Genomic DNA, 26,271 nt, shown 5'->3' with positions numbered 1-26,271 from the left:
TTCAAAATTAATTCCAGGTAGCAGTGTTTTTGCCTGGTAAATTCCTTAGATTTCAAAAAAGTTGTTTGAGTTGCTCAGTGGCAAAGTCCCAGTGTTCTCACTAAGCCTTGTCTACACGGTGGGTAATATACACTATGGCGGTGTGATTTCTAAAGTTCACTAACATGTTCCACATGAATTGGCGCATGTAGACCCCGCTGGTATGTACTAATGGTTCCCTATTGTGCTCTAACTTAGTACCCTTTCAAACAGCACTATGTTAAAGTGTACTAGGGAACTTTTGAGTGAGCACTGGCAGGGTCCATATGGGCCAATTAACACACAACACATTAGTGTGCTTTAGAAATCTCACTCCCTTCATGGGCATTGCCACACCATGTAGACAAGCTCTAACTTTTCCTGCTAAATGGTTTGGCACATCTCAAGCTAAAAGATTATCACCCTTCTTAACTACAGAATGATTTCTTCCTATTGTGTGTATTGCAGCTACTGTTTTATTACATAATACTTGTAAGTTATGTGAAAATGTTATTACTTAGCCAAGTTGATGAGTCCAGTTAGACTTTCAGAATCAATTTTGGTGATCTTGTTGCCGTCAAGATGAAGCTCTGTAAGGGATGGAGGAAGGCCTGAAATAGAAGATGTCCCAAAAAAGTTTTCAGTATAATTCAAACATAAAAAATGGGCCTGATTCTCAGTTCTATTATGTGTCTTTTATATTGCTAGAGTGGTATAAAAGGACCTTAGCATAACTGAGATCAGGCCAATTAATTGTGGAGCATGGACCCATCAGAGAAGAGTCATGAATCTTGCAACTTGCACTTTGAAAAGTATTTGTTTTAAATATTAAAGAAGAACTTTCACAATGAGGAGAACTTGAAAAGCGTGGATTTTCAAATATCAGTTCATTTTGAGTGAAATGTAACCCTGTGCTGAGGGCTAATATTCACCAACTAAATCCCACATAAATCTTCAAAACAGCTTAAATGGGACTCTACAGAGAGGTGAATTTCAACTTTCACACATTTACGTGTGCAGGTATTAAATTTGGACCCAGATGTCTTTGATAGTTAGCAATAGTGACAAAAGAATTAATTTAAAAATGAAAAATACTGTTGGGTTTTTTACTTTTGTGTAGAGCATATTTAAATATGAATCTTAGTGTGCAAATCGCATTTATTATAGAAAAACACCCAGGGCCCAATATTTTGACTATCTTAAGCAGTATGTACAAAAGAACAGCCATAACAGAAAAAGAGTGGGAGAATAATACTAAATAAAAAACTTCTGGTATTAACTTTCTGAAATTGTGTGCATTTTCACAACAGTTTACTGGACAAAATATTACTATAGCTACCATCATTTCCTGCAGTTTGAAGCCATTTTGTATATTTTTGAATCCTTTTTGCACAGGCTACACTAGAGATCTATTATTATAATATACAATGATTTATTCAAAAAATTGCAAATGTTTCCATTTTGCAAATGAATGCTTCTTTGACCAGGAAGATCACACTCACTCACACTCACAGGGCCTGGTTCTCATCTCATTTACATTGATTTTACAGTAATCTAACACCATTGAATTCAACGGGGTTACTCCTGATTTACACCAGTGTAATTTCAATCAGAATCAGGCCCATAAACATTTTTCCCACTTTCTCTCAGCTGGAAGAAATGCCAAATAAACTGGTTTGTAACTGAATCTCATGCTGAGCTCTATTAATGGAATATCAAATTGCACAACCCTTGTACTAGCCCAGTCAAGATTTGGAAGTGCACGGATTTAACTCAAAAGGTTCTGATTGTCTTCTGGTGGAATTTGACGGTGGCCTTGAGGTCTTACTGATCAGTGTATTTTACATGCCTGAATCTGCTAAAATCTCATAGCTGTTCTTACCTCTAGGGATACTAGTAATGTTGGTATCTGAAATACGAATATAGGAGAGCTTCTTCATCCCTTGAAAGGCTCCATTTTCAACCCCTGAGCTCTTGAGCGGGTTGGTGCCCAGTTCTGCAAACAAAACATGTTTGTGAAATGTATGATAGTTTACATTTATAAGTATTAAACAAAAGAGCATTTTTTCCTTCAGTGAATCATGGATAATTTGGCCAATTGCTGTAGACTATCAAGACACTTCTTGGCTTACCCATATAAAAGATATTTCCGATACAGTGGGTTAAGAGTAATATCTATAAAACATATACTGCATCAAGTTACTTTAGCAAAAATCTCTTATGATGCATACCTACGACAATCATACTATTCAGTCCATTAAAGACAACTTTCCTCAGCTTGGTGATCTCATTCTCATGGGCACGTAGCTCCTGAAGGCTTTTAGGCATGTTTTCTGGAAGTTCCTTCAGGTTATTCTTGGAGAGGTAAAGTCTCTCCAGTTTCTTCAGTGGAGCAAAGGCTGCAGGGCTGATCTTGCTTATCTTGTTGTTCACAAGGATCAATGCCTGTGAAATAATAAAGAAGGAGATTTTGTTACCTCCATTGTGGGCATAAATTTAGGGTGAAGTTGCATTAAAACTGAAGAATTCAAAAAACCACTGATTCGGTGTGTTGGCTGTGTTGAAATGCAAAACAGAATTTCAAAAAATCAGAAGAATGAATATTATCAAAAGATAAATAACTACAAAAATGCCTACAAAACTACTTATGGCCAAATCCTGCTCTCTAGTGCATGTGCAGCTCCCATTGGAGTCCATAAGAATCATGTCTACCTCCAAGGACAAAATATAATCGTTTAATTTGACACCAGTGGAGAAGAGGCAACTCACATAAACATAACTGCATCACCACCTCAGTCTCCATAGTAATAATAACAATAGGCCAAATCGTGTCACTTAGGGTTGCCTGGATGTGATGGGAATAGGAGCGGGGAGTAATTTGTAACACCTATTTTGGGTTGCAGTATTTTGCCCCTACCACCATGCAGCCAGCCAATTCTCCCCACATTCTACCCAGTCTCTCCAAGGAAGAAAATCAGTGTTGACTACATAAGGAAAGGGCACAATCTAGCATACTAATAATGTCTGACATTATAACTATCCTCTGGATCTTCCAGTCTGTACTTGTTGGATTTTTGTCTGACTCAAATCACAAATCACATAGTGTGGCTCTTAAAGTCAATGGAATTACTCACATGAGTAAGGACAGCTCACTTTAGTAACAATTGCAAGGATCAGCATTTTGGTTTTTAAATCTGATAGTTCAGGGATCATGTCTTAATTTGTAACCCTTACAGCACTGATCACACTGTTGATATTTAACAAACAATAATGTAATAAATAGACAAGAAGTTCCTATGCCAATCATTAATGTGAGGACTGTAATAAATCAAAGAGAAGGGGTGTTATATATTATAGTGAATCCACATGAGGTTCCTTTTATCTTTCCACCCATTTATTTATGCTCCTCACAGAGTGTTATGAAGCTAAGCGAATTAATGGCTGTACAATGCCTTGAGAATACTGGATACAAAGTGCTATGTACATGTAAAGTATCATTTTTATATTTATTAGCAGAGCACAGTTCCAGGGCATTCTTGTTCACTTACTGCACCATATTACTTGTAGGAATGTAAAAAAAAACAGATGCCTTCACTCCACATGTTTTGATAGCCCACATATTTTGGTCCCATTCCAATATATTTCTTATCAATTCTTAATCCTCCCATAGTTAAACTTCTGTCAGCTACCAGTATATCTAATGGGGAAAAGCTGAACGTTTGAGTCTTTCATCAATCAGTTAGGCAATAAATAAGTGCCCAAGCGGATATAAGTGTCTGTGGCAGCAACCTCTTCTGAGTGAAAATTGAAAGGTGAAAGGAGAAAAGTGGAATGATAGTTTTGAACAGTGTGTATATGTATGTGTGCACTGTATATTTTTCCCTAATGTATTCCCCTTTCAATTCACCCTAAGTAAAATGAGTAGTATATTTTATATTGAGTCCACAGCGTACACACAAACCTGTATATATCTGCTTTAATTTTGTAAACTAGCCAGCAGCAACCAGATTGTTGGGAGGAGGTCACTCATAGTTCAACAGGCTAGTTCACTGAAAATAATCCTTTCCCAAAATAATTTTAATGGTCATATAGAAGATATAGTCATAATTCTCACTTATTCTCTTGACACCAATAAGTCATAAGAACTGCAAGTAGAACAGGCCAATGTTCTGTCTAATGCAATGACCTTTCTCTGAAAATAACCAATGCCACAATTTTTGGAGTAAGCTGTAAATCCCATCCCTAGCATAATGCAGCTAACCACACAATATTTGCACAAGGGGAACAACCTTGTTCTTGACATCAGCTAGTGGTGAATGTTATGCCCTGAATCATGAGGATTTAATGTCCTTTATCATTTTTAATATAACCAGAGTAACTACAAGGGTTATTGCGAGTAATGTACACTTTTTGTTGATTTTTACCAATGGTGATATTTGTATAAGCACCTAAGTTCCATTGACATTCAGTGGAAGTTAGTCCCCTAAGGCACACTAAGGCTACGTTTATGCTACACATCACTGGTACGTGTAGCTACATGCTGTAGTGAAGAGCAGGCTGAGCACAAGCTGTGGTGTGTAGTACATGGCAGTGAAAGACTCCAGCAGAGGGGAGGCAGTGGGGAATGGCTTCAGCAGCTCCGCACTGATGAATCTTTTCCTAGCTGACATCCTACTGCCAGAGCATTTCCCTGCGGCGGGGAAATGCGCCAGCTGTGGGGAGCTGTTGGAATCCTTCCCAGCTGCCTCCCCTCTGGCAGAGCCTTTCCCTATTGGAGGAATCTTTTCCTGAGGAGGGGAAAAGCTCCAGCAGTGGGGAGGCACCAGGAGACTACACTGCTAAAAATAGTGTAGACAAGGAGGCAGAGCTTGGGCGAGTAGAGAGCCACGTAGGGTATGTACTCGAATATATTACCCACACCCGTCAGGCATGTCTTTACTGTACTAATTGAAGCTGTGCCTCACAGTCAACATTGCTGTTTAAAGACATGCAAAGGGGATTATGGGTGGATGTACACTACCTGTCACTGCAAGATGGGCGCAGTGTAGATGTACCTCTAGGTGCTTTTAGAAAGGTTTATCAGAAGTCCTACCTTACATTAGTGAGTAACATGTATTAACTAAAACATTCAGTCAAATACTTCTTTTAATCTGTTTTAAGTTTGCTGCCATTTAATTAAATTATAACCTTATCAGCTTCTTTAAAATTCCCTGTTAATGTACTGGAGGTAGTTTTGGCCAGAATTAGACAGGCACGGGTTTTACAAAAATGTTCAGTAATTCTCTCTCTTATCTATCTAGTTGATATTAGCAGAATCTGTAGAGTCCCAAGGAGCAGAACTCTTAGTAATGGCTCTAGCCAAAATTGCTTCGGCCGAACTATGTTCTGCTTACAAAAATGATGTGCTGAATATGACAATGTTCTATTTGGGAAATTTCTGCAAACTTTAAGAAAATCTTCTCAGTTTACAAATCAGGCTAGTTATAAAACGACACTTTTTACAAAATGTATGTTGTAGGAAAGAAGATAGGTGTTGTGGAAGGTATATTCCATAAGCCAGTGGTTCTTGACCTTTCCTCTACCATGACTCTGCCTCCTATCTCATAGACGTTAAGCCAGAAGGGACCATCAAGATCAGGTAGACTGGCCTCCTTCACATTGCAGGCCACAGAACCTCACTCACATTCTCCTGTAATAGACCCATAACCCCTGGCTGAGTTACTGAAGTCGTCAAATCATGATTTAAAGACTAGCTAGTGCCCCCCATTTAATGATAAAGGAATGGAAAAGTAGGGTGGTCACCACCCCCTGACAGCCGGGTCAGCACCCCAATTGAAGACCCCCGCCTTAGGCATTTAACGTACGTTATTTTTCACTACGCAGTATAGCACAGAATCTGCAACAGAAGCTTTGGCATGCGTCAGAGCAACAACAATTTCTGATATTAAGATATCTGTATGGCACCTGGCAATGCCATAACCATGTGTTTTTTTCCATGTCACAATAACTCTATTATACATGGGATTCAGAGAAAAAGAAAAAAGAAAAGGAGTACTTGTGGCACCTTAGAGACTAACAAATTTATTAGAGCATAAGCTTTCGAGAGCTACAGCTCACTTCATCGGATGCATTTGGTGGAAAAAACAGAGGAGAGATTTATATACACACACAGAGAACAGGAAACAATGGGTTTATCATACACACTGTAAGGAGAGTGATCACTTAAGATAAGCCATCACCAGCAGCGGGGGGGGGGGGGAGAAAGGAGGAAAACCTTTCATGGTGACAAGCAAGGTAGGCTAATTCCAGCAGTTAACAAGAATATCAGAGGAACAGTGGGGGGTGGGGTGGGGGGGGGAGAAATACCATGGGGAAATAGTTTTACTTTGTGTAATGACTCATCCATTCCCAGTCTCTATTCAAGCCTAAGTTAATTGTATCCAGTTTGCAAATTAATTCCAATTCAGCAGTCTCTCGTTGGAGTCTGTTTTTGAAGCTTTTTTGTTGAGGATAGCCACTCTTAGGTCTGTGATCGAGTGACCAGAGAGATTGAAGTGTTCTCCAACTGGTTTTTGAATGTTATAATTCTTGACGTCTGATTTGTGTCCATTCATTCTTTTACGTAGAGACTGTCCAGTTTGGCCAATATACATGGCAGAGGGGCATTGCTGGCACATGATGGCATATATCACATTGGTAGATGCGCAGGTGAACGAGCCTCTGATAGTGTGGCTGATGTGATTAGGCCCTATGATGGTATCCCCTGAATAGATATGTGGACAGAGTTGGCAACGGGCTTTGTTGCAAGGATAGGTTCCTGGGTTAGTGGTTCTGTTGTGTGGTGTGTGGTTGCTGGTGAGTATTTGCTTCAGGTTGGGGGGCTGTCTGTAAGCAAGGACTGGCCTGTCTCCCAAGATCTGTGAGAGTGATGAGTCGTCCTTCAGGATAGGTAGTAGATCCTTGATGATGCGTTGGAGGGGTTTTAGTTGGGGGCTGAAGGTGATGGCTAGTGGCGTTCTGTTATTTTCTTTGTTGGGCCTGTCCTGTAGTAGGTGACTTCTGGGTACTCTTCTGGCTCTGTCAATCTGTTTCTTCACTTCAGCAGGTGGGTATTGTAGTTGTAGGAATGCATGATAGAGATCTTGTAGGTGTTTGTCTCTGTCTGAGGGGTTGGAGCAAATGCGGTTATATCGTAGAGCTTGGCTGTAGACAATGGATCGAGTGGTATGATCTGGATGAAAGCTAGAGGCATGTAGGTAGGAATAGCGGTCAGTAGGTTTCCGATATAGGGTGGTGTTTATGTGACCATCGCTTATTAGCACCGTAGTGTCCAGGAAGTGGATCTCTTGTGTGGACTGGTCCAGGCTGAGGTTGATGGTGGGATGGAAATTGTTGAAATCATGGTGGAATTCCTCAAGAGCTTCTTTTCCATGGTCCAGATGATGAAGATGTCATCAATGTAGCGCAAGTAGAGTAGGGGCATTAGGGGACGAGAGCTGAGGAAGCGTTGTTCTAAGTCAGCCATAAAAATGTTGGCATACTGTGGGGCCATGCGGGTACCCATCGCAGTGCCGCTGATTTGGAGGTATACATTGTCACCAAATGTGAAATAGTTATGGGTCAGGACAAAGTCACAAAGTTCAGCCACCAGGTTAGCCGTGACAGTATCGGGGATACTGTTCCTGACGGCTTGTAGTCCATCTTTGTGTGGAATGTTGGTGTAGAGGGCTTCTACATCCATAGTGGCTAGGATGGTGTTTTTAGGAAGATCACCAATGGACTGTAGTTTCCTCAGGAAGTCAGTGGTGTCTCGAAGATAGCTGGGAGTGCTGGTAATGAAGGGCCTGAGGAGGGAGTCTACATAGCCAGACAATCCTGCTGTCAGGGTGCCAATGCCTGAGATGATGGGGCGTCCAGGATTTCCAGGTTTATGGATCTTGGGTAGCAGATAGAATACCCCAGGTCGGGGCTCCAGGGGTGTGTCTGTGCGGATTTGTTCTTGTGCTTTTTCAGGGAGTTTCTTGAGCAAATGCTGTAGTTTCTTTTGGTAACTCTCAGTGGGATCAGAGGATAATGGCTTGTAGAAAGTGATTTTGGAGAGCTGCCTAGTAGCCTCTTGTTCATACTCCGACCTATTCATGATGACAACAGCACCTCCTTTGTCAGCCTTTTTGATTATGATGTCAGAGTTGTTTCTGAGGCTGTTGATGGCACTGTGTTCTGCATGGCTGAGGTTATGGGGTAAGCGATGCTGCTTATGAATGAACACAAATCAGACGTCAAGAATTATAACATTCAAAAACCAGTTGGAGAACACTTCAATCTCTCTGGTCACTCGATCACAGACCTAAGAGTGGCTATCCTTCAACAAAAAAGCTTCAAAAACAGACTCCAACGAGAGACTGCTGAATTGGAATTAATTTGCAAACTGGATACAATTAACTTAGGCTTGAATAGAGACTGGGAATGGATGAGTCATTACACAAAGTAAAACTATTTCCCCATGGTATTTCTCCCCCCCACCCCACGCCCCACTGTTCCTCTGATATCTTGTTAACTGCTGGAATTAGCCTACCTTGCTTGTCACCATGAAAGGTTTTCCTCCTTTCCCCCCCCTGCTGCTGGTGATGGCTTATCTTAAGTGATCACTCTCCTTACAGTGTGTATGATAAACCCATTGTTTCCTGTTCTCTGTGTGTGTATATAAATCTCTCCTCTGTTTTTTCCACCAAATGCATCCGATGAAGTGAGCTGTAGCTCACGAAAGCTTATGCTCTAATAAATTTGTTAGTCTCTAAGGTGCCACAAGTACTCCTTTTCTTTTTGCGAATACAGACTAACACGGCTGCTACTCTGAAACCAGAGAAAAAGAAGTAATTAGCCTTGGAGCGGTAACGTTGACTTTTCTCTGAATGTGCCTCCTATGGTTTACTTGTAACAAAAGTTAAAAAAAAATAACTTAGCGAGAGTTTAGGGGTCAGTAAAAACATGAAATGAAGGAGAAAAGCCAAGGGAAAACATCTGCAGGCAGCGCTAATGGGGAGGGAGATGGTGTCCAAACACACACCACATGGGCCAAATAGCCTGAAAAAGAATCAACCTCACAATGGGGGATTATATCCATCTAGCTCAAAAACAATCACAAATGCACTCTGCTGTTTTGTGCAAAACCAAAAATGCTAGAAGGGAGATGGGTACACTTCAGGTTTCATGACAAGGTGCTGAAAATGTCTGACCCTGGTCTACTCTAGCCTAGCATGGAGCCACTTGGAAGGAAAAAGAAAGGTAACAGATTAGTGCAATGCTTGAACAAGGTTGAGGTATTGATGGTTATGTGAGATCTGTGTGAGACTGTCACTTTCTGTTGTTGGTCTGAAAGAAAGATAAATCTTAAACATACACACACAAGTGAGAGAAAAAGTTGGCGCATACCATTACTTTCCCATAATGCCTAGTTTGAGCAGTGGCTTGGCATGGACATTGGGATACCTAAGCACAGACCATCAATAGTGCAGATGCACTTCATCAGATGCATAATTTCCACCGAATGCATCCGATGAAGTGAGCTGTAGCTCATGAAAGCTTATGCTCAAATAAATTTGTTAGTCTCTAAGGTGCCACAAGTACTCCTTTTCTTTTTGCGAAGTAGCAGACTAACACGGCTGCTACTCGGAAATCTGTCATTATGCAAGGCACTGAATTTAGCCGTATAGAGTGGAAATCTATCAACTTCATGAAAAAACTCGTCATGTTCTCTGTGTGTGTATATAAATCTCCCCACTGTATTTTCCATCGAATGCATCCAATGAAGTGAGCTGTAGCTCTCAAAAGCTTATGCTCAAATAAATTTGTTAGTTTCTAACGTGCCACAAGTACTCTTCTTTTTGCGAATACAGACTAACACAGCTGCTACTCTGAAACCAATCCCATAAAGTTTTTTATTTTAAACTTCCTGTTTTATGGGTGATAGTGTAAATTACATTTGTGCTCACTTTAGGGTTTCTGGACACTGTCACAGTGGTGTAACAACAATGAGGAGTGGAGTTTTTTTACCCACAGAAGCTTATGCCCAAATAAATCTGTTAGTTTTTCAGGTGCTGCCAGACGCCTCATTGGTTTTGTGGATACAGACTAACACGGCTACCCCTCTGATACTTGGGACCATGCAAAGTGGTGTAAAGGGTCTTAAATGTAAATCATAATCAGTTCTTCAATAATTTGTTCTGACAAAGCACAGAAATAGAACAAAGAAAATGACTCAGTTATCCTATCTACTAGCAATGTTATGGAAACATGAGTTTATTATTACTATTTAATTATTTATTGGCATTACCATCATGCTAGGTGTGGTACAAAAAGAGCATTATTCTCATTTTTAAACTTATCTTAGGTCAGCGCATCAAGCAAAAATTACTATCTGAATGGGATAGATGCAGGATTTTTATCTTAAGAGTTTGCAGCTCCAGAGCAAGAAGGCAGTGGTTAAGATGTTAGGAATACTTTTCACTTTTTGTAATACCTTTTTTTTTCAAAATGTAGACTAGCAAACTGCACACATATGATGTGACAACAATGTAGAAATTTCCACCTCAGAGACTCTCTTTGTTATTCACTAAAATTAGGAGTGGATTGTAAAAAGTTCTTCAAATTATAATCAGCCATAATAAATGATAATATAATATTATTCAGGACTGTTTTTGCCAGCTGATGATGGTATCCTTATCTGATGTTAAATCTCTAACACCTTCTTAGGGGACTTACAAGTAAAAGCGGTTTTTTAAGTTGATGAAAGTTCTTTAATTTCCTAAGCAATTTATTAGATTCTTTCATTTTGGTGGTGCCTAGATGCAATATTGCCAACTCCAAGCATACAAAACTCATGATTCAGGCACCAAAAAAATCACGAGATATGGCTTCAAAATCATGAGGGTTTTTTTAAAATTAATAATATTGGAGTTCTATTTATCTGACTTCTGTGTTTTAAGTCTTCAGGTCACGCTCAGGTCACATTTTCAAACTTTTCTTCACAACCTTTTTTTGAATGAATGATGAGATCCTCACCTAATTCCATCTCTCCAGAAGCTGAGGCTTTAAGAAAAGCAACAAATATTCCTAGACTTGTGATAAAATTGCAAGAGTTGTAAACTCTGGAGCAGCCAATAAAGCACAGTGCCCGATTGTGCTAGGCACTGTACAATCAGAATAGGAGACAGCCCTGCCCCAAACAGCTTGCAAACTAAATAGAACTGGTTTGCTCATGCAGTAGTTTTCATGGGACTGTGGCTTTGCTTCGGCCTTGGAACAATGTAGCTTGTGACTGTGGTATATATGGGTCCTTACTATACAGTAAATGCAGTGTGCTAACATCATTTGAACACCACACTATAAAGTGTGAGGCAAGAGCCAGTCAAATACCAGTATATCCCAGGCATCACAGTTAGAGAAATATCGAGCTATATAAATTATTGATGATCCACAAGCTGTACAGAGGTATGTCATCACTATAATCTCTGAGATACACTTCAACAGGTAGACAAGTGTGTTTTTTAATAAGACTCTTTTTAATAAGATCGTTAGAAATATGCTATTGCAGCAGGTGAAAATCTATAGCTAAAGAATCTAAATGGCCCAACAAAGGTGAGGAGCAATGTTTATTGGGCGTAATGATGCTGACTGCTCAAGCAGGCACATTGTATAACTAGTTTGTTTTTTTCAGGAAGGATAACAAAGTTCTCCACCTTTTATATTAATAGCTAACTCAATTTAAAGTAATTGTTAGTATTAGTTTTGTGTATTTTTTCTATTGATGCCCAAATGTGTTCCTGGGGGCTCTCAGAATTAAAGGGAAGACATAACCTTTCCTTGAAGAGTTTACAAATTAAATTAGACATGTGGGAATAAGGGGGAAACAAGAAAATAAAGATGGTTTTACAAGAAAACATGGGCCATCAACAAAGATGGTGGGTGAAATCCTGATCCTATTGATGTCAATGGAGCCAAGATTTTATCTTGTGATTTTTTCTCTTTATTAAATGGATATCTTCATTGATTTATTTTATGTAGGCGTCATGGCAGAAGTATAAGAAAGAAGTAGTAAGAAAGAACTTGAATGACAAGAGGGAGTGGGTCTTGTAGAGCACTTCAGTAAGGCCCTGATCCAACAAAGCACATAGACACGTGTTCTGTGAGGAACATAAGCAGTCCCAGAGATGGTGGTGTGGACAAATAGGGCATCAATGCTGGCATTGTTAGCAAAGTAGAAGGGATGAAGAACAACTTGAAATGAAACTATGTTGGCTAAACAGGTGGAGAAAGAGTTATGAAGAGCCTTGAAGCTGATGACAAGAAACTCAGACTTGATGTGGTGAAGAACGGGGAGCCAGTCCAGTTATTCAAAGAGGGGCAGCGACATGATCAGGCAAAGAATATGATCTTAGCAGCAGCATTTCCAAACTTATTAAATGGGAAGCAAAGGGGGTATTGCTGCTTGATTGCACAGTATAAGTGTGAAGTATAGAAGATATAGCATTAATATGTCTCAAGTTTCTTTCTCTAAATTACAGCTCTAAAATGCATCATCCCCTCCTCCCATTTTCAACAACTGTCAATTCATTATTCACTTACATGGAGATCCTTTAAGTTCTTGAAATCCCCTTCCTTTATTTCAGTGATTTTGTTGTTCTGTAAATCGAGCAGAGTTGTGTCTGAGGGAAGATCCCTTGGCACTTTCTCCAGGCCTGCGGAGGGAGAAGAGGAGAAGCAATCAGCTCCAAAAGCATTAACCAGCTTTGAAGAAGGCCAAGATTTTTCTTGGCAACATTTAATTTTTCAGTAAACCAGCCCTCTCAAGGATTAATTTTCCAAGAGGCTTTAAACAGATTTTTCCTAGAGTTTTTCTGTCCCCATCCAGTCAAAAAGGGCTATGCTTTTCATTTTGTCATGTCATGTCAGAAGACATTTATTCATATTTCCACTCCACCATTTTCTGAGAATTTTTCAAACCTATAATTCTATACAGTGTAAGGGACTCAATTTTGCAAACCCTTTTTAATCCAGTTAATTGCCCTGGCTTTAGCGAATTGCTCGAAGAATCAGATTAGCTGGATCAGGCCCTAGATTTCTGTCTGCTATTTTCACTGTATACATGGCTTCTATGAACAGAAACCATTCCTACCTCTTAGATTATGCTCGATTTTAGAGGTATGCTTAATTACAGTTACTATGCTTAATTACAGTTACTGCAAGTAAATGAACTCTCCAAAAAATATTAGATGGGCCCAATCCTGCCCCCACTCAAGTGAAAGGCCAAAACTCCCCTTGATTTTAATGGGCGACAAAATCAGAACTTAACTTCAGAAGCTGCTAGTAGTTTTCATTTTTCACCTCTATCACTCCTATATACACACAAAATATTGAAGCTGAGAATGATTGAACAAACTTGAACAAACTTACAGTAAAGTTGACAATATCTCAACTCCACCTTAAAAAAAAACAAAAAAAGACATTTTTCTTTAAGCTGAAGCTAGATCCAAGTTTTATGGAGAACAGATCTCTGGGTTTCAGTATGCCGAAATGTCAGAATGCAGGAATGCCAAAAGAACATCAGACAATTTAAATTAAAGACTCTCTTTGGGACCATTTTCTGAATAGCTGATATGTAGCTCCGATGAAGTAATGGAAATAAAATTACTTAGTGTTAAATATTACAAGCTTTGCCCAATTTTCCTTTTGTGCTATGACTTAGTCTGATGAAAACCTCACAACAGATATAAAGTTACCTATTTTCTTTCCTAACTAATGAGCCTGGTTTTAATAAAATGCAAAATATTGTATGAGAGAGGGCAGAGATAATTTATAGATACTAATAATGTCTTTGTATGCACAACTAACAGAAGTAGAACTCTCTGGACTTGTTTAGGACAGACATTCTATCGGTAATAGTGTAAACTAATGTAAAATATACTTGAAATCTCCTCAGAAAGGATTTGAACTTCTTAGATGGATGTTTTTAGTCTGACCCAGTCCTGAGTTGTCTCTGAAAGGTCACTCTGTTGGTATGTCTCCGATATGGTGATACATTCTGGTTATTATGTTGTTTGCAAACTGATGAAGAACAATTTTTCTTTTCATGTTTTTTTCTTTTAAAATAAAATAAAAAATACTCTGCAATATCAAACCCTGATGCTGTAAACACGTAAGCACACACTTAAAGTTAGTCATATGCATAAATGTTTGCAGGTTTGGAGCATGTGTTTCTATCCTGAAATCTAGTTTTGGGGTGAAAAGTCTTTGTTTTTTATATATAGAGGAATGCCTCTTTTAATAGTATGCCGCAATTCACCAAAATAACCCCCTCCTCCCTCCGTAGACACACAGAGAGAGAGAGAAAGTTTACTTTGGTGAATTATGGCAAATTATCAAAAGAGGCATTCCTTTGGTAATATATTTAATTGAGCTTTATAACAATCACTGTTATTTAAAAAGAAAAGGAGTACTTGTGGCACCTTAGAGGCTAACAAATTTATTTCCACCAAATGCATCCAATGAAGTGAGCTGTAGCTCATGAAAGCTTATGCTCAAATAAATTTGTTAGTCTCTAAGGTGCCACAAGTACTCCTTTTCTTTTTGCGAATACAGACTAACACGGCTGCTACTCTGAAACCTGTTATTTAAAAATGTTTCTGTTTGCTAACTGCATACATTTCCAGCACTACCTGCCAAACTTTGGATAATGAGTGGCCATGCCTGAAACCAAGGAGAGATAAATAATTTATGTAACCATTGTGGAGACTTTATTCCGATATAGGATAAATCTACACTTGCGTTGATGTGTAGAGTACACACACTGCACGCCCAGCTAGCACAGGCATAAATAGCAGTGGAGATGATGAGGCAAGGCGTATGTGGATAGAATAGACTAGAGTGCCCACACACCTAAATCCTATAATATACAGCCTCATGGAATCGTAGCACTGGAAGGGACCTGCACTCATATCTAGACCATCCCTGACAGGGGTTTGTCTAACCTGCTCTTAAAAATCTCCAGTGATAGAGATTCCACAACCTCCGTAGGCAATATATTCGAATGCTTAACCACCCTGACAGTTACAAAGTTTTTCCTAATGTCCAACCTCAACCATCCTTGCTGTAATTTAGTACATATCTTCTTTCTCAGAGGTTAAGGCAAATAATTTTTCTCCCTCTGCCTTGCAACAATCTTATCTACTTGAAAACTGTTATCATATCGCTTCTCAGTCTTCTCTTCTCTAGACTAAACAAACCCATTTTTTAAAATCTTCCCTCACAGATCATGTTTTAGAACTTTAATCATGTTTGTTGCTCTTCTCTGGACTTTCTCCAATTTGTCCACATCTTTTCTGAAATGTGGCACCCAGAACTGGACACAGTACTCCAGCTGAGGACTTATCAGCATGGAGTAAAGCGGAAGAATTACTTCTCATGTCTTGCTTACAACACTCCTGATTGTTTGCTATTCTTGCAACAGTGTCACACTGTTGATTCATATTTTGCTTGTGATCCAGTCTGACCCCCAGATCCCTTTCTGCAGTACTCCTTCCTACATAGTAATTTTCAATTTTTTATGTGTGCAACTGATTGTTTCTTCCTAAGTGGAATACTTTACATTTTTCCTTATTGAATTTCATCCTATTTTCTTCAGACCTTTTCTCCAGTTTCTCCAGATCATTTTGAATTTTGATCCTGTCCTCCAAAGCACTTGCAACCCCTCCAAGCTTTGTATCATCTGCAATCATTATAAGTGTACTCTCTATGCCATTATCCAAATCATTGATGAAGATAGTGAACAGAACCAGAACAAGAACTGATCCCTGTGGGATCCCACTCAATATGCCCTTCCAGCTTGATTGTGAACCACTTATAATTACTCTCTGGGAACAGTTTTCCAACCAGTTATGCACCCACCTTATAGTAGCTCCATCTAGGTTGTATTTCCCTAGTTTGCTTATGAGGAGGTCATGCAAAACAGTATCAGATGCCTTACTAAAGTCAAGATATACCATATCTACAGCTTCCCCCTATCCACAAGGCTTGTTACCCCATCAAAAAAAGCTGTTAGGTTGGTTTGACACAATTTGTTCTTGACAAATCCATGCTGTTGCTTATCACCTTATTATATTCTAGGTGTTCACAAATTGATTGCTTAGTTATTTGCTCTATTATCCTTGTGGGTACTGAAGTTAAGCTAACTGGTTTGTAATTCCTGAGTTGTCCTTATTTCTTTTTTTGTTGACGGGAACTATATTTGACCTTTTCCAGTCCTCTGAAATCTCTCCCATCTTCCATGACTTTTCAAACATAAGCTAATGGCTAATAAGTTAATGGCTCAGTTATCTCCTCAGTCAGCTCCTTGAGTATTCTAGGATGTATTTCATCAGGTCCTGGCATCTTGAAGACATCTAACTTGTCTAAATAATTTTTAACTTTTTCTTCCCCTATTTTAACTTCTGATCCTACCTCATTTTCACTGGCATTCACTATGTTAGATGTCCAATCATTACTAACCTGTTTGGTGAAAACCAAAACAAAAAAGTCATTTAACACTTCTGCCTTTTCCACATTTTCTGGTATTATTCCCTCCCCTTTGGCCCCCCAATTGCCTAATGGGCCTACCCTGTCCTTGGTCTTCCTCTTGCTTCTAATATATATATAGAATGTTTTCTTGTTACCCTTGATGTCTCTAGCTAGTTTAATCTCATTTGTGCCTTGGCCTTTCTAATTTTGTCCCTACGTACTTGTGTTCTTTGTTTATAGTCATCCTTTGTAATTTGACTAGTTTCCACTTTTTCCACTGCATGTATCCAATGAAGTGAACTGTAGCTCATGAAAGCTTATGCTCAAATAAATTTGTTAGTCTCTAAGGTGCCACAAGTACTCCTTTTCTTTTTGCGGATACAGACTAACATGGCTGCTACTCTGAAACCTGTCACTTTTTTTAGGACTCTTTTTTGAGTTTCAGATAATTGAAGATCTCATGTGTTCTATGTTCCTCTTTTAACTCTTGAATTAAGGCTGTGCAGAGTTTCCACATCAGTACAGTTGTGGGTTTGATGTGTTCACAAATCTCAGTCCCAAAGTGCATGGAACATGAGCTATGGATATTCATATAGACTGGCCACCGTTACAAAGACAATAGTTACCACAAATGGTGGTATCTGAGGTAGCACAGTTATTTCCTTCAACTTAAAACAAGAAGTTTTCCCTATTCTTAGCTTAGGAAAATAAGCTGTCATTATGCAATGCTTAGAGACTAACACATTTATTAGAGCATAAGCTTTCGTGAGCTACAGCTCACTTCATTGGATGCATTACGAATACGAATACAATTGCGAATACAGACTAACACGGCTGCTACTCTGAAACCTATGCAATGCTGTGGTAATTGTGGATAAATATGGACTGTTAATGGTGACCACCATAGCCAACAAGAACTAGGAATCCCTGATCCTGTGGATGTTCCAGGTAAAGGTGCCTTTGTCTAACTTCTACTTCTTAACAAACATACAGGGTAGGGATGTTTCACTTTTAGCCCCTATGAACCAAAATGTCAGTTATTTTCACAAATCCAGCATGCACCAGATCATAGAGGGGCTCACATAGCTGTATATCCTCCTTGTACTGCCAAGAATGTTCCACACAGGACTAATTACAAACTTTAGCCAAGATTTTCAGAAATAGATGCCTGAAGATGGGCTCCCAAACCCATATGTAGGGACATCAGTGGCCTGATTCTCAAAACTGTTGAGCACCTAGCAAGTTCCAGTAACCTCCATGGCAGCTATTGGGTGCTCAGCAACTTTGGAAATAAGGCTAGTTATTTAGGTGTCTAAATATGGATTTAGGGGCCTAATTTTGGGCACCTATTTTTGTTAAGCCTGGGCTTCTTTTAAGCATACTATTTTTAAAGACCCTGTATTATATATCAAGACTTTGTTTGATCATTGCCAACCTGAAACAAAACATCTGATACAAAGTTTTCAGATTTTGGCTTTTTAACTTTAGGCTTTTAAATCCATATGAAAGTTGTCTAATATTAGGCAACCAAGTTTAAATATTTTGGCTCTGATATTTATCAAAACTAAGCATTCTATACATTTAATCAATGGATTCTTAATTACATTAACATCCAAAAGCTTTTGTACAACGGAACCATCCTGCTTGAGATGAGTTATGAGTGCTACCTCCTGAGAACAAGATGACTGGCTGTGACAGGGTGTACTGGCCCTTTGAGGGCCCTACCACACCCCACTCCAAGAAAAGAGCAATGAAGTTGGGTCCTCCAGGCCTGCCTAGAGAGACTGCATAGACGCAGCCAATCAGAGCCCAGTAGACTCAGATAAAAGGAGCTGTAGGTGCTCTGCATGTCAGTCTCTGACTGGGAACAGAGGGATGAGGAAGGGGGCTTGGCTTGGCTTGGCTTGGCTTGGCTTGGCTTGGCTTGGCTTGGACTGGACTGGACTGGACCGGACTAGACCGGACCGGACTGGACCGGACCGGACCGAACCGGAGGTGCTTGATGGGCTGATTTACTGGCCCTAAGAATGAGAGAACCTAAGAGCTGTAACCTTAAGTTAATGGGTGAAAGGAAAGGGGCTATGAGGAAAAGGCCCAGGGAATAGCAGCAGTGAACTGGAAGCGGTGGTATATGGCTGCTGTATATAGGGTCCCTGGGTTGGGACATGGAGTAGTGGATGGGCCTGGGTTCCCCCACTGGCAGTAGTGAAGTAGCCTAAGTGGCTCCTTTTGAAGTCTGATCAGAGAACTAGATTTAAAGGCGTCTAGGAAGCGTTGAAGAGAGAAGTCACCTTCAGGAAGGAGGGGCTGAGTCCAGCTGGAGCTGGGGTTTGAAAGACTTTTGTTCTGGACTTCAATAACCTATAAGGGGCTCATCCATTTGACTGTGTGACTTAGCCAGAGGGCTGAACCACTGAAGATGTGCCTAGTGAGGTCAGCAACCTACAGAGGGCACCATCAGCAAGTGAAAAAAGATTCCAGCATCACACCCAGCCAACAAGAGGCACTGAGGAAGTGAGCACTCCCTGTCACACTGGCAAGAATCAAATTGGCATCATATACTCTTTCATCTGTGTTCAGGGCATGGAACTATCAAATATGGCATAAGCTTCTCCACATTTCGCTGCTAAAAAACGTTACTCCTATCTTAGAGCTGGATCCTACTCCCATTAAAGTCAATGGCAAAACTCCTATTGATTTCTGTGGTGCAAGATCAGGGCCTCAGTGCATTAGCCATGTTACTTGGTTCATATACAAATTTGCCTTCAGCCAGAGGCATGGTTGTGATAACATTGATGACTATGAACATGTGCTAAAATAGCACTTTTCAGTTGAAACAATTTTGTCATAAGAGGGGTTTACTCTAAAACAAAGAGCTTATCGGGTTTTTACACAAATATTAAAATGGTTAAATCATTTGTATTCCTATTAATATTGGTACCTTATAGTTGCTAATAAAGGACCTCTATTTATTTTTAAATAAAATAGTGTGTGTGATTTAAGCAGTTAAGGTAGGGAGGTATGGCACACTAGAAACAATACAATTGTAATATTATCTGATGTCCAGGGAACATGTTCAGTATGTATGCTTGTATTACCACTGAAGGGGTTACTCGCTAGAGACTAGACCTCAAAGGTGTATTTTTAGACTGAACACTTCAAGTTTCAAATATCTGTGACCTACATCTTCAAGCTTCATTTATGAATGAAAAATGGGAAATCGTTTTGGATTAATTAAAATGAATCATAAGTGACAGTGTGATGCAAACCTTGGTACAATCATCAAACATCTGTTCGTAATTTTGGCACTAGCAATATAAAAATGAATTTGTAAATGTTTCCTATGCTTTTCTTTTAAACAGAGAAATTTACAGTAACATCAAAAGTCTGTTTCATACATATTCTGTATAGACATATATATAATTTCGACCCTTAAAACACTAAACTTAGTATACACAATGTATAGTGTATGTTACCTACATGCTTCTATTGCAGCAAATTATTTCTTTAAAAAGCCTAAAGGGGTGGAGAGAAGCAGTGGGAAAGAAGCAGGGATTTTTGTTGAATCCTCTGTCTGTGTGCATGTGCAGAGAGCAGCATAGAGCATTTAGAAGTTCCCAGAACACCTAGAGGGGTGGTAGTTACTAGGCATGCTGAGTAGTTGTCTCTGGGGCTGTACAGAGGGTTTTTATTAAGGGCAAGCAAACTACCAAGATCCAAAAAGAAAAGGAGTACTTGCGGCACCTTAGACACTAACAAATTTATTAGAGCATAAGCTTTCGTGAGCTACAGCTCACTTCATCGGATGCTGTAGCTCACGAAAGCTTATGCTCTAATAAATTTGTTAGTCTCTAAGGTGCCACAAGTACTCCTTTTCTTTTTGCGAATACAGACTAACACGGCTGCTACTCTGATACCAAGATCCACACATTCATGGCCATGATCAGCTGGAGCGCAGTGGGGAAAAGGCTATAAATAGTGGAAGTTGGAGGCAGCATGATGGGCTCAATGGTTTAATAATGCAGGACTGAGTTGTGTCCTACAACCAGACTCCCTGTCTTGCTGGACCCTGAGGAAGCAGCCAACTACTGACTCCAGGATTGAAATTGCTGAAGACTGAGAGTATCTTTGGATGGCCTTGCTGAAGAGGATCTAAGGAGTTTGAAGGAGAACTGTTCAAATCAATGGGAGTCTTTCTGTTGTCTTCAGTGGGCCTTGGATCAGATCCGTAAACAGGGAGAAATCTCTATCTCATGATTGAACCACAGGAAATTGTAATAAAGAGGTAAAAGGCAAATACCATAGCCAAAGGCAATCCCAGCAGCAAAGGACAGGGTCAGTTCCTTGCTTCACTTACTTAATTACTGCTGCTCCAGGACACTGGCTGGTGGTCAGGTACAAGAATGTCGAGGGAGAGTATATGATTGTGTAATTAAAGACCAAATTGTAATGCACATGTAACGAGTGCCACCTTCACTTTGTTTCCCTTTTAAATTGTTCAGCAATGAGAATGGACTCAGTGCTGTAGAACGATATAGTACTTGGTAGACACCATTAGTCTGCCCCTATCATATGTAATTTACGAGATCCATAGGAGGTGGGGGTATCACAACCTACCTTAAAATATTCACAGTGAATGAGACTAAATCCTGTAGAGCCCTTGTGCATTCTGTGTGCACCATACACAATGTGGTTTGAGGGCTTGATGCCACAAGGGGCTGAGCAATTCCTTGTGGGGGGGAGGAGGGGAGAGTGCCCTTAACTCTCATTGACTTAAATGGGGTCAAACTGGCAGGGTAAAACCTTTCATGAGATAAGTACTTCATAGCCCCCCTTGCCTCACTCACAGCACATATGTACATTCTTCACAATGCAGCCTGTCATATGTGGTATGCTATGAAACCTATCTCCTTCTCACTGAGCACTGCTAATAAATAGTACCCAGTTGTACTGCATATAGTACAACTCTGTCAAATCAAAGTCCTATTTCACTGCAATCACTCAGCCACTTTCCCGCAATGCAAGTTCTAACATTCTACCCCAGCTGCTCTATTTTCATGTCACCAATTTGTGACCGTTAGGAAGATTTCATAGGTAGGATTATCTACCACTACTTATTTTCTTTCTTGAACTGGTCTCAAACGTTGCATACTACATTTCACCCATGTTCTCCTACCATTACATTTACACACACATGTAAACAGAGGAAATAATATACAGCTGTTTTCTAAAGATATCACAGATTTCTGGTGATGGTAAATGTCATCAAATGTATTGAGGCATGTTTTCCTGGACTAGGAGATCACTAGCATTCTTCTCCTACAACTCATCAGGGATCACCTTAGGCTTTGTGAGGTGCTGGGCAATAAAAGGTGTGTGAGTCCCCATGGACACTTCAGTAATCTATATGGATCATTTTCTGGGGGGAGGGCTTAACAACTGGACAGAGAATCAGAGCTCTTGTCTGTGGGCGATGGTATAGATCAAGCAACTTGTCTGTGTGGGCCCCTATTTACATATACACTTCTTATCATCATGGAGTCTGAGGACTCCACAAATGTTCCTGAATTTATCCTCACAACACCTGTGAGCTTTGAAAAATATTAACTCTATTTTTCAGCTCAGAAAACCAAGACGCAGACATTAAGTGACTTGCCCAAGGGCACATAGCATCTTTGTGGTAAAGCCAGAGACTGAACCCAGGTCTTCTAAGGTTCAGGCCAGCACCTTGACCACAAGATCATCCTTCCCTTCTCTCTATAAAGGGTCTTCAATCTCATCTTTTCAGGGGTGGGTCAAGGTAGCAGTCACAGAAGAAAGGAAAAGTCATTGATGTGACATATGGCATGTTTCAAAAAATATATTGTATATAAAAGATCATATACATCGTATGTGTTATGTACTGATATGCTAGAAACGGGTTCAAGCAACGAAGTTAGCATGTGGCTTTTGAATGTTCAGGGTGTTTTGAGCCAAGATGTTGGTTATGCTCATTATAAAGATAAGGACCATCATTATTTGCTACAATTAGAGCCAGATCCAGGTCTGGATTTCCAACACGCCAAAGTTCAGGGTTACTGGTATCTGAAGGTTGGGTTCAGAGCCTTCTCTGGTATATTAATGTCTTAATGCAAACTCTGTTGTTGCAATGTTGAGACCATATATTCAAAATAATATATAGGCAATGCTAAGGGTGCTAACCCTCCAGGATTGTCCTGGCATCTCCAGGAATTAAAGATTAATTTTCAATTAAAGATTGTCATGTGATGAAATCTCCAAGAATACGTCCAACCAAAATGGGCAACTCTAGGCAGTACAGATCATAAAGTTCTATTACAACTGTAACTGAGCAATGTGGTGCACGATGTATTTTACACTGTATATATTTAATAATATAAAATGCACTATAGCAAACAGAGATGGGCCTGAATTAAATCCCTGAATAAACTCTCTACCATGAACTCTAGCAGAGGCCAAAATCCAAATACAGAGATGAATGTTGTGATTCAGATGTCAGTGTTACCAACACTCACAATACTATCACAAAAGTCATAATTTAAGGCTCTTTTAAAATGTTGCTCTTGTAGACAGCTGAGGAATTTGAGCTGAGCCACTTGTAATTCCCAGCTGTAGTCATCAGAGGCTGCTCTCCTGATTGAGTAGGTCTCTGCAGCAGCTGCTTGCATTTCCTGTGTACGCAGCTCTGTGCTTTGAGAACATGCACAGCCAGGAAGTGCTCTGGCAAAAAAAAAAAAAACAACAGGGAGAGAATGTGGAAGACTGCACCACTGAGCTAACCAACACTTCCTTTCCCCTTAATGATGCAGTAAGTGGAGTCTGGAGGACTGAGAGTTTGAGATGGGGAATGGAGCAAGGGGAATGGAATGTCTAGCTTGGGGAAAATAGTTGGACTTGGGGATTGCTTTTTTGGGGTTGGAAGTCTGCTTCATGATTTTTGAATTCACAAACGATGCATTTCAAAATGTACTGAAAATATGTTCTGTACTGCATGACATTTGCAAATGGCAATAATTTACTAACTGCTTCCTGTGATCCATGAAATAAGAAATTATTCTGAGGAATATCCAGAACTCCCCTCCCATACTTGTCCTCTGTAAAAGTAAAAAGAAAAGGAGTACTTGTGGCACCTTAGAGACTAACAAATGTATTAGAGCATAAGCTTTCGTGAGCTACAGCTCACTTCATCGGATGCATTTGGTAGAAAAAGCAGAGGAGAGATTTATATACACACACACACAGAGAACATGAAACAATGGGTTTATCATACACACTGTAAGGAGAGTGATCACTTAAGATAAGCCATCACCAGCAGCAGGGGGGGAAAGGAGGAAAACCTTTCATGGTGAAAAGCAAGGTAGGCTAATTCCAGCAGTTAATAAGAATATCAGAGGAACAGTGGGGGGTGGGGTGGGAGGGAGAAATACCATGGGGAAACAGTTTTACTTTGTGTAATGACTCATCCATTCCCAGTCTCTATTCAAGCCTAAGTTAATTGTATCCAGTTTGCAAATTAATTCCAATTCAGCAGTCTCTCATTGGAGTCTGTTTTTGAAGCTTTTTTGTTGAAGTATAGCCACTCTTAGGTCTGTGATCGAGTGACCAGAGAGATTGAAGTGTTCTCCAATTGGTTTTTGAATGTTATAATTCTTGACGTCTGATTTGTGTCCATTCATTCTTTTACGTAGAGACTGTCCAGTTTGGCCAATGTACATGGCAGAGGGGCATTGCTGGCACATGATGGCATATATCACATTGGTAGATGCGCAGGTGAACGAGCCTCTGATAGTGTGGCTGATGTGATTAGGCCCTATGATGGTATCCCCTGAATAGATATGTGGACAGAGTTGGCAACGGGCTTTGTTGCAAGGATAGGTTCCTGAGTTAGTGGTTCTGTTGTGTAGTGTGTGGTTGCTGGTGAGTATTTGCTTCAGATTGGGGGGCTGCCTGTAAGCAAGGACTGGTCTGTCTCCCAAGATCTGTGAGAGTGATGGGTCGTCCTTCAGGATAGGTTGTAGATCCTTGATGATGCGTTGGAGAGGTTTTAGTTGGGGGCTGAAGGTGATGGCTAGTGGCGTTCTGTTATTTTCTTTGTTGGGCCTGTCCTGTAGTAGGTGACTTCTGGGTACTCTTCTGGCTCTGTCAATCTGTTTCTTCACTTCAGCAGGTGGGTATTGTAGTTGTAGGAATGCATGATAGAGATCTTGTAGGTGTTTGTCTCTGTCTGAGGGGTTGGAGCAAATGCGGTTGTATAGTAGTGCTTGGCTGTAGACAATGGATCGAGTGGTATGATCTGGATGAAAGCTAGAGGCATGTAGGTAGGAATAGCGGTCAGTAGGTTTCCGATATAGGGTGGTGTTTATGTGACCATCGCTTATTAGCACCGTAGTGTCCAGGAAGTGGATCTCTTGTGTGGACTGGTCCAGGCTGAGGTTGATGGTGGGATGGAAATTGTTGAAATCATGGTGGAATTCCTCAAGAGCTTCTTTTCCATGGGTCCAGATGATGAAGATGTCATCAATGTAGCGCAAATAGAGTAGGGGCATTAGGGGACGAGAGCTGAGGAAGCGTTGTTCTAAGTCAGCCATAAAAATGTTGGCATACTGTGGGGCCATGCGGGTACCCATCGCAGTGCCGCTGATTTGGAGGTATACATTGTCACCAAATGTGAAATAGTTATGGGTCAGGACAAAGTCACAAAGTTCAGCCACCAGGTTAGCCGTGACAGTATCGGGGATACTGTTCCTGACGGCTTGTAGTCCATCTTTGTGTGGAATGTTGGTGTAGAGGGCTTCTACATCCATAGTGGCTAGGATGGTGTTTTTAGGAAGATCACCAATGGACTGTAGTTTCCTCAGGAAGTCAGTGGTGTCTCGAAGATAGCTGGGACTGCTGGTAACGAAGGGCCTGAGGAGGGAGTCTACATAGCCAGACAATCCTGCTGTCAGGGTGCCAATGCCTGAGATGATGGGGCGCCCAGGATTTCCAGGTTTATGGATCTTGGGTAGCAGATAGAATACCCCAGGTCGGGGCTCCAGGGGTGTGTCTGTGCGGATTTGTTCTTGTGCTTTTTCACGGAGTTTCTTGGGCAAATGCTGTAGTTTCTTTTGGTAACTCTCAGTGGGATCAGAGGGTAATGGCTTGTAGAAAGTGGTGTTGGAGAGCTGCCTAGTAGCCTCGTTGTCATCATGAATAGGTCGGAGTATGAACAGGAGGCTACTAGGCAGCTCTCCAACACCACTTTCTACAAGCCATTACCCTCTGATCCCACTGAGAGTTAACAAAAGAAACTACAGCATTTGCCCAAGAAACTCCGTGAAAAAGCACAAGAACAAATCCGCACAGACACACCCCTGGAGCCCCGACCTGGGGTATTCTATCTGCCACCCAAGATCCATAAACCTGGAAATCCTGGACACCCCATCATCTCAGGCATTGGCACCCTGACAGCAGGATTGTCTGGCTATGTCGACTCCCTCCTCAGGCCCTTCATTACCAGCACTCCCAGCTATCTTCGAGACACCACTGACTTCCTGAGGAAACTACAGTCCATTGGTGATCTTCCTAAAAACACCATCCTAGCCACTATGGATGTAAAAGCCCTCTACACCAACATTCCACACAAAGATGGACTACAAGCCGTCAGGAACAGTATCCCCGATACTGTCACGGCTAACCTGGTGG

General features: G+C 40.5%; 1 protein-coding gene across 1 annotated transcript in view; it reads right to left on the bottom strand.

Moving 5' to 3' along the window:
• The window catches only part of DCN (decorin), a 51,848-nt gene that overhangs the window by 9,436 nt on the left and 16,141 nt on the right, over nucleotides 1-26,271 (bottom strand). Inside the window, exons 3-6 of the mRNA XM_038411819.2 lie at nucleotides 12,643-12,755; nucleotides 2,250-2,463; nucleotides 1,901-2,014; nucleotides 536-629 (exon numbers count right to left, since the gene is read on the bottom strand). Of these exons, the coding sequence (XP_038267747.1) occupies nucleotides 536-629; nucleotides 1,901-2,014; nucleotides 2,250-2,463; nucleotides 12,643-12,755 (535 nt within the window). The remainder of the gene's footprint in view (nucleotides 1-535; nucleotides 630-1,900; nucleotides 2,015-2,249; nucleotides 2,464-12,642; nucleotides 12,756-26,271) is intronic.

This window comes from Dermochelys coriacea, chromosome 1 (genome assembly GCF_009764565.3).
Source record: "Dermochelys coriacea isolate rDerCor1 chromosome 1, rDerCor1.pri.v4, whole genome shotgun sequence".
Taxonomy (NCBI): domain Eukaryota; kingdom Metazoa; phylum Chordata; order Testudines; family Dermochelyidae; genus Dermochelys; species Dermochelys coriacea.
This window is presented reverse-complemented; position numbering and strand designations above follow the sequence as displayed.